This window comes from Anopheles cruzii, chromosome 2 (genome assembly GCF_943734635.1).
Source record: "Anopheles cruzii chromosome 2, idAnoCruzAS_RS32_06, whole genome shotgun sequence".
Taxonomy (NCBI): domain Eukaryota; kingdom Metazoa; phylum Arthropoda; class Insecta; order Diptera; family Culicidae; genus Anopheles; species Anopheles cruzii.
Window position 1 is genome coordinate 22977457 of NC_069144.1, and position 9229 is coordinate 22986685.

General features: G+C 51.3%; 1 protein-coding gene across 1 annotated transcript in view; it reads right to left on the minus strand.

Annotated features, from left to right (window-relative positions):
• Positions 1 to 3721: 3721 nt before the first annotated feature.
• LOC128278687 (uncharacterized) overlaps positions 3722 to 9229 on the minus strand; it is a 79523-nt gene continuing 74015 nt past the window's right edge. The window contains exons 5-7 of the mRNA XM_053017418.1: positions 5984 to 6130; positions 4923 to 5403; positions 3722 to 3924 (exon numbers count right to left, since the gene is read on the minus strand). Of these exons, the coding sequence (XP_052873378.1) occupies positions 3722 to 3924; positions 4923 to 5403; positions 5984 to 6130 (831 nt within the window). The remainder of the gene's footprint in view (positions 3925 to 4922; positions 5404 to 5983; positions 6131 to 9229) is intronic.

Consider the following 9229-nt stretch of genomic DNA (forward strand, 5'->3'; position numbering starts at 1 on the left):
TAAATAATCCAAGGTGAAAACATGGCGCCTTGCTCTTCTTGTGATACTTTTTTAAAATACCCCGAAAAGCGTCTATATGGCGTTAGTCCACCCATGCCACCCAGGCCCACCGTAAAGTGAACTGTGAACGACGACGGGGGTAAACTTAATAACCCGAAGAGCATGTCTGGTCGTTCTTCCGGCACCAAACGCCAACAAACTTGGTTCTACTAATCACGTTAAAAGAATAATTGAATAATTACTTGGCTAATGGTTGTTTCCGAACATTTTAAGGAGAAATTTTTCCGGAGATGAATTTGACGGAATCGCACTGAACGCGTTCGTTTTCGACTAAGTTCAGCCACTTCAGTCAGTTTACAGGAGGTTGAATTTTCATGAACGTGTTAATTTTGTTACGTTCCAAATCGGGCATTGAATCCGTTCCTAGAAATTCTCTGTTGGTTTTGATTTAATTGAAAATATTTATACTTGAGCACCAGGTTCCAAGAAGAATATTTTACTCGTTTTAAAATTGTAACAACACCGTATAGGTAAGCTTCCGCTCTCGATGGTGTAATCATTTTGGCAGGTCTTTGAATTACTCTGTGAAATGATATTGTTACTTGAAAGGTAGAAATTGTTTACCAACATATCAGTAGCAACCATCGTTGATTAATTCCTCCCATCCTTCTCAAGACTACTCACCGTAAAGTTACAGACGATGACTTGCTTTATTTATGTAGGACTTCATTTACATTCAATTGAACCTCGGCACCCATGACCATAAATCGAACACAAAAGAAAACGGCAACGCGTCCGGATTATTTTCATTGGATTGTATTTTAGTTGTTGTTGTTTTTTTATTCTCTCCTTATTGATATATTGTATATTTTACAGTAGATTCTGGTTTGTATGTTGTTTTGCTTGGTTTCATCTCGTTTCTTCATTCAGGCGCATTGTTTTTCTTCTTCTCTTTTTCGTGTGTGCTCGGGGATGTGTTCGCACAGACACACGCACCCACACAGCACTGTATCAGCTCTCGTCATCGAATTGTACTTCATTCTCTATAGTGATAAGCCACCATTCGCCATTCGGAGGTGTCCTCTCGCCGACGAATGCTGAAATAAATAAGGGTTTCCACGTGCGTGGTGTGTCTTGCAGCACTAATCGTAATATCGATCGCTTCTCCCGCGGCGTATTTCACTGTGATTTAAGATCTAATTGATTCATCCACACCCTTTCTTTCGTCCGTTTTCTATTCTAGCGTCTACCATTTGTCACATCGGTTTTACATTTAATCGCAATCGCAAGCATGGCCGAAATCTCGGCTCTCGGGGTCCGGCTCAGTTTCGAAGAATGGCTCGAGGATTCAAATACTACGCGCGCTTACGCCTACCAGAAAGATTGCTTGGAAATCATTTACTAAATGATTACATGTAAATAAGTCTCCTCCCATGCGTGCTCTCGAGCATCCGCGGGTGTTTTGGAATGTTGTTTGCACGAATATTGGCCTCTCGTGAATGGAAAACACTATCTCAGTGCAGCGCAGGAAAATGGATGGCGCAAAGGAAAAATATGGCGGCTGCTGGTGTGTTGTGGGTGGTGCGCGTTAGACTTCCATCAGTTTGTTGCACTCTGAGCATAGGTAACCCTCGCTGTGGGAAGATTGTGATAAATCCGGCTCCGTGAGGCTGTCGATCCTAGCCGCGTCTCTGTATGTGTTATTTGTTATTAAATATTTTTAAAGTGATATGAAAAAAAGTCAGCCACTCGTCGTGCTTTTTATGGGGCGGTTTCTGCTTCATCGCACAAAAATCTCCTTTTCCGAGTGAATTATTACTCTTCAACGTGCAACCGTCGTGGGGGGGTTTTGCAGGCGAGGCGCGTTATCGGAATGGTTGAATGAAGACAGAAAGTGAGGGCAACAGAGCGGCAGCCATAAAGCTTTATCGCTTCGTTTGTAGGTCCTAGTTTTACAGTTTGCTTATATGTTACTTTCGTTTACATGAACCAGTGAGTGAGTGAAATGTGTGAGTGTGTGGAAGGTTTTCGATAAAATATCCTTTCTTCTGCGGGGACTCGAGGCCCATTCCTGTATCGCTGAGATGTTAACGGTATTTTGATTCTCTCTTACTCTCTTTCTCTTTTGCTTGTTCCGGCTACACTACGGCTTGGGTACTTAACAGCATCGTCTCATCGACTATTAATCGCAACTATCTTTAACCTCTCGTTTTTGTGGTCCCGTAAAACAAATAAGACTTAAACGCGGACAGCAGCAACACAAGCCCCAACAACACTGCGCCCCTGCCCCAGTGGGTAGTAGTGAAGCGTGGTTCTGTTTGATTGACATATGATTGGTGGTGGTGATGGTGGTTCTCGCTGTCGCGTCCCTATTGTTCCGTCTGATTGCGCCGATTCCGTGTAGAAAGGGATGGTCGTTATGTTAAAGCTCTCTATTTACACACACGCACCTGAAACACGCGGAAAACTCGAGGAAAGATGAGCAATAGTGTATATGAAATATGTTTAAGTACCTACGGTACTGCGGTACGAGTGATAGCTACGTGTGTGTGGGGGGGAATATAGGTGATAAGTTCAGGTTGCATATTTTTGCGTGATTTTTATGGACGTGGACGTGCTCTCTCTCTCTCTCTCGACAATTTTCGTTGGACTCGAATATGTATTTAAATGGTGTGTGGTATGGTGGTTGGCTGTGCCGCAAAGTGGTAGCACAAGCAGCAGCATTGGAAATCTCTCAAAATGTGTATGTATTTCGTTTCGCCTGGTTGGCCACAACAGTCCCCGCTTGTATGGCCATCTGTTGTTTTGCCCTACACTTAAACCATAGTCGCATTCGAGTAGTCAATTACTGTTCAATCGGCACATTGTTTTTGTTTTGACGTTTGTCCATCGGTACGCTCGGTCGGCCTACTTTGATGACTAACGTTTGTCTAGTGCCTGTGTGTGTGTGTGTGTGGCAAGCTTTCGAAAGAGTGCATCAAAATAGGTTTGCTTCTGTGACGACACTCAAACGTTTGTCCTATTGTTGTTTCGTGGCCACAAATCCTTATCGTACCTAGCTGCACTCCTAGTGTTCACGTTGTTGCTCTAAAGGTGGTTGCTTTGATCCTTTAAAAATCCTTCAACCCTTCAGGATTTACAATTTAAAAAAAATTCCCACCGAACCTAGGTTTACTCTGCAGTGTTCGATTCGCTCGGCCTCTACTCGGCTCCGGAAACAGGTTTAAGTCTAACTAAAGTCGATCGTTCAGGCTCACCCGCCCGCCATCTTGTCTGATCGGGTGGTCAGGCTTACTTGAACGAAAGGTGAGAGGCTACTACTCTATCGATGCTGTGGAGCGTGCTTAAAATGAGTATTTTGTTGTGGTCGACCAACTGTCATGGCGGGACGCGTCTACTCTGCTGTCATGCGACAATGACCCACTCCACTGGGGAGCACAGCTTCCCCTGATCGTGATCGTTCGTGTGTGTGTGTGTGTGCAATTTACAATAGATTAATGGCAAAACGGTAATTGAGGCCGACTGGTGCACGCCGTGCTGCGCCGACCAAAAATGCCTTCCGTTGAGCGAGGCCAGGGCGTCAGATGGAGGAAGTGATAATGGTTTGTTGGGTGGTTTGCAGAGGAGCCACGTCGCTGGTGGCGCTGTTACGAACTTGTTACGACTTTTCATTGATTTATAGCGCCGTGGCGGCGACGGCTGAGAGCGGAAGTGACGCAAATCATGCCACCACCGATACGATGGCGGCCAGAAACGATGGCAGCAGTAGCAGGCGCGCAGTAATTAAAACGGTGAAAATGGAAAGTGTCCATGATTTATGGAAGTGGCTGGCGGACGGCGCCCCGCCGCTGCTGCTCAGCATGCTCTTATCCAGCAGACCGGCCCCGTGGACCGCCGGCTGGGCCGACGGCTCCAGCTCCATATCTGCAACGAAAAAGCATGTGCATGTGAGGGCAGAGTGAGCAGGGCAAGAGTTTCAGCGGGAGGCCGGTTGGTTGGCCGTGAAGAAGATATCAAACCCCCGAGACCCCAGAGGCACCAGGGGGAGGGCACGTCGAGCCGATCGGCGGGATGTTCGTCGGGAGCCCCGCTAAAGGATAGCGTTAGTTGAGTACGCGGGACAGAACGGGACAGACTGTAATTAGCAAGCGGTAATTGGAGGTTTTGTTGAGCGCGGTAGTTGTTGGGACAACCACCGAAGGCGGGGCGGCACTGAATTAAGTAATTATGTTGTTTCCTATGAATGGGCACAATAGGACACCAATGAGCAATTACAGCGCGACCACCGCCCGCGACCCGCGTGGCTCGGCTCGGCTCAGGAAGCACTTTGGCGGGCTTCTTGCGGTTGCGGGCCCGAATCCGGCCCGTTATGGGGTGCTACCCCATTATCGGTAAAATATGTGGAACGCGCACGATAAGGTCCCGTCAGCCGTCTACTACTACTGCTACGCAACGCGCAGGTATGCGTAATTACTTGGGACAGCAGGAGAAAAGGATCCTGCGTAAAATAAACAGTGCTAAAATATATCGTGGGCCTCATAACCAGAGTGGCACCAGTGAGTCCTTGGACCCCTAGTAGTGTGAGGAGCGGCTTGCGAGGAGTGAGGTTAAGCCGATAAAAGGTCCGTAGCGGCTGTGGTGGCGTGAATTTGTTGGCCCCTAGCACGCATCCACGCCCTGGAATGTGGTGTGGAGTTGACAGTCAGTGGCCGGGCAATTTATCGATGCGCCACGGACCAGCCAGTTGGGGTAGTTTTGTCAGAACATGTGTCCTCCAGCCGGTCTAATTGAGTAGAAAACTTATCTGGTTACAACCGCGCGCATGCAATCAAGCAGGTTCCGCCGGAGGTGTCCTTTAATGCGCAAAGTCCCGCGTATGTCCTGGGTGCTCTGTCGTGGGTGTCCGGATTCCCAGGACTTACCTTCCGAGCGGGTGGAGAAATGGAATATGCTCGACAGCTTGTTCCAGCCGTGGTCGTTCCGGGCTTGGACACGCGCCTCGTAGTTGCTGGCCGGTTTCAGGTTCCTCAGCTGGAAGCTCATCCGGTGCCGCACGGTCGGCTGGTACGGCGCGTACGGTGGGACCATGTTGTAGAAGTTGAGGTTGTGCGCCCCGTAGTCGTTCATCTCCGGGATGACCACGTTCTCCCACTGCTCCCCACCACCACCGCCACCACCACCGGTGCCGTGGTGCGCTCCACCGACACCGGTGTAGGGCGCGTTGTAGAGGTGGCTAGCGCCCCGGTCGCCGTAGATGTGGTTGTTGTCCAGTGGTTTCTCGTGGTGCAGCAGGTGCATGTTTTTCGCCGCCAGCCGAAAGAAGAGCCGATACTCGCGGATCGGCGAGTAGCTCTGCACCGTCCAGGAGATGTTGTACTGGTCCCGGTAGCTGCTGAGCGTTGGCTGCGCGCGTCGCAATGGAAGAAAGGAAAGCACAAGCATTGAGGCGAGCGTTAAACGTCAGACCCAACGCCCCCAAAAAGGTCCTTAGGTCCGGCGTGACTTCGCCGAAAATCCTGAGAGCCTCCTCAAGGCCCACAAGGTTCGGTTTAATTTGGTGAATATGATTAAAAACATGAAACTGGGCCTCCCATGGGTTGGGTAGTTCTTCGAAGGTCACAAGACTCCGACTCCGGCGTCAAAAACTAGTCAGACGACGACGACGACGACGACGACGGCTAGACCACAGAAAGGGGAGATACCCCGGCTCCCGGTGGACCCGGATGGTCCATTCGCAATGATTGATGGCGGATTAAAATTTAATTAAAACCGCACGCACAAATTCTTCAGATCACTCGAGAGGCGAAAGGATTCAGCTTCCCGGCCCGGCCCGGTCGGTCGGTCGGTCGGTCGGTCGGTCGGTCGGTTGCTGCCGGCACACCATCGGCCATCGGCACACCCCGGAAACGATGGTGCCGAGCCGACAACCGACCGACCGACAGCTAACGAAGGAACCGGAACCGGCTCGGTGGTGGGTACTTACCGAATCAAAGTAGCAGAGTGTAGGCGACCCACTCAGGACGAGGGAGCCACGGTCCTTGCCGAGCGCGTTCGATGCCTGGCAGGTGTAGTTACCGAGATCCGAGTATGTCACATTCCTGATAATGAGACTGTGCTTGTTGCCACGGTTCTGTGAGCGAGACGGCGAGAGCGAGGCCATCGAACCGTTGCACGTTGTGGTCGGATGATGGAAAGTGCATTTTCCAGTGCAGGATCCAGGGTTTGATGTGGCGCCGCGCGTGGTCCCGACGGTCCCGAAGCGAGGTGGCAGGCAGGCCAAGTTGATTGACGGAAAACGGGAAAATAATTAATTAAATTGTATCGATGCGATCGATGGCGGTGGTGGTCGTGCGGCGGGGAGTCGCTGGGAAGTGATTATAAATATCAATAACGGTTCCACCGTGCAGCGGATATTGCGTTATGCCCTCTCTCGGGGACCTCTGCGCCGGCTCCTTGAAGGTTTCTGCTGCGCTCTGTCTCTCTCTCTCCCTCTTTGGTGCCGGTAATTGATCGAGAGCAATTGAGAAGACGCGACCCATTCAATTTTAATAAATCTTCATCGGGGTCAATCGATGTGTTGCGGCACCTAATTAGAAAACGCAACGCCCTCGGTCGGGTCGTAACTAGTGATTTGATTATCTTACACCGTACCACTGCCGGCAAGGATGCAAAGTAGCAGGGCAATCACAATCGGAGTGGGAACCACTCGGAGTCGAGTCGTCGAGACCAGGAAAGTCGTCTGACTTTACCCGGCATCCTGCGCTAGTTCATCCCCGCCGTACGCCCCGTTTGAATGATTATGTATTTATGAGCAGCGCATGTTTCACTCACGGAGCACTTATTCGCTTTGTCTGCCCTGCCGCAGAATCCCCAGAATACTTGCGCCAGGACGACGCGTTCGCCCCTCTCCACACACGCCCCCCTTTTGGATCGCTTATCGGCGCCTTGGCAGCTCGCATGGCAAAAGCATAAAAGCACGCGCGCGCCCCGTGACATGATGCTCCGTGTGTGCTATCATGCATCTTTATGCTGTTTGTGGCGTGGCGTGGCGTGGCATGGGCCCGACGCTGTCTATCGCTGTAATGAATTATTAGAACAGCAGCCGACGGGGACCATCGCATTTGTCACCCGTCTACCCGTCGTTGTGGGTGGCTGATCTCTGAATGCCGTCCCGGTCTCCGATCCCCGAAAACTGGAGCTGGGACTGGAGCTACACAGTACAGTCTCTCCGGTGGCGTTGGTGGCGAGATGGATGGGCACCCCGACTTCGACAAGTCTACGTGTTGTTGAGTAAATTAAATTGAAAATACTTGCGATTCCACCACCGGCCGGCCGGCCAGCCAAACTCCAGACCGGCATTGAGGGCGTAAATGAATAGGGCAATGTTGGCGGGACGCGACGGCGGAACCTCTCAGCGTAGCGTTCGCGCGCCATATTGTGGTGCTGTTGTTAGTAGGACTTAATATTTTATGATCAAGTCGTACTGCTCCGTCCGCGCCTGGCCGCGTGTTGCCAGCACGCGGTGTAATTTTATTACACCGCGGCCGACCCGACCGAGAACTTGTGCCGCCTAGGAATTGGAAATCCTTTCCTCATCCGGTCCGCCAGACACGGCACGGATGAAGCAGCAGAAGGGCGATCCGAGAAGCGAGCTTTTTAGCGGATGTTTTGCAGCACACGGCCGGACGTCGGGGTGATGGGGCCGAGGGTTTTTAAAGACCCACCCAGTGTCCACCCGGTCCGAGTCGGAGGAGTCGAAAGACATCAGCAGAGAATACCGCAAGGATGCACCCCGCGCAAACGATGCAAATGATGGCGGTAATGAGCGCGTAAGCAAATGACGACGGCAGCCGACTTGTTTTGCACAAAACTGGACGCGAGAGGTGTCGGACCATCATCTCGGTGTTGTTTGATGATGGGCGCCCCAAGAATTCGGTCCGGTATTCGGTCCAGTCCGGTCGCTGCGGCGGTCGCTTTTTGCTCCGTCGTTCACTTCTTCGCGCGGTAATGGCGACACATATTTTAAGTCCGGACGCCCGACACCCCAGACTCCCGACCCGCGGGTTTTTTGTTCCTCCTTCTGGGGCCACCAACCACGAGGCCGCTACTCAGTGTGTGTGTGCGCCCGCTCGCCGAGGAGGTAGTTAATTTCTCCTCCCGCATAAAGCAATTAAAGTGAATAATGAAAATGAACCAGCCTCGCCAGGCCGGAGAGGCTGGTGGCGGAGGCGTTGGCGTTGGCGTTGGCCTCTGCATTGGGACGCGCGCGGACGAAAAAAATCATTAACATGCTTTACTCCGTGTCGTCGTCGAGAGGGCGCGTGGGTTCCTTTGGGGCGCGCGGACGAGGTGTACTACGTCTTGCATAATAAGTGAAGAATATTACTCTTTTCGTCCCTCGGGCCACGGGTGCTGCACGAATGCAGGCTCGCTCGCGGGGCCACGTCCTGGGCCCGCCAGGCTTCTCGCGGTTGCCCGCTACTTTCACTAAATAATTATTCATAATACTTTGCATATCAGCCGGGAGACGGTTACTATCGTGTGACATCAGCTTCCTGACATGCGGCGCTCCGGCAGAACCGACAAAAGGGTGCATGAGGGAGCCGGGCTGCACCTCGGTATATTAAAGACATTATTCAAAGTTAATTATTAATTGAAATGTGAGATAGAGAGAGAGAGAGAGAGAAAGTGAGCCGAGCGGCAGAGCGTGCGTTATTAATTTATGTTCTAAAGCACACGATAAAGCCCGGTGTACTGGCAGACCACAAAGTGATATCTTGCTTTCGTCGCCGCCATCGTCGTCCTCGCGTTCCGGCAGCGTCGGGAATGAATTTGTCGACGGAGCGGGTAATCGACTCTTCAGATAATAAATGGCTTGGGCGTCGGGACTCCCGGTGATGGAGCGACAACCGGTAGCGCTTTCGTTTGCAAACGACGACGGAACTATCAGCATCCTCCCAGGGAGAACCGGGGAGTTGCGTGTAATATTACGCGGGAGCTGGGACTCCCAGCTTTGCCCAGCCCACGGATAGGCTTCCGTAGTCTGTTAATGATTCATAATCATGACAATTAAGCCGCTTAGTGGCTATAAAACCTACAATGGTTACAATCCGTCCAAACCGCCCCTAAAGGCAACGTACTTTTGGTCGTTTTGGGGGCACACAGTCCTCGGGTACATGTGATTCATAAAATCGACAGCATCATCACAATCGACTGACAGATTGGGTTG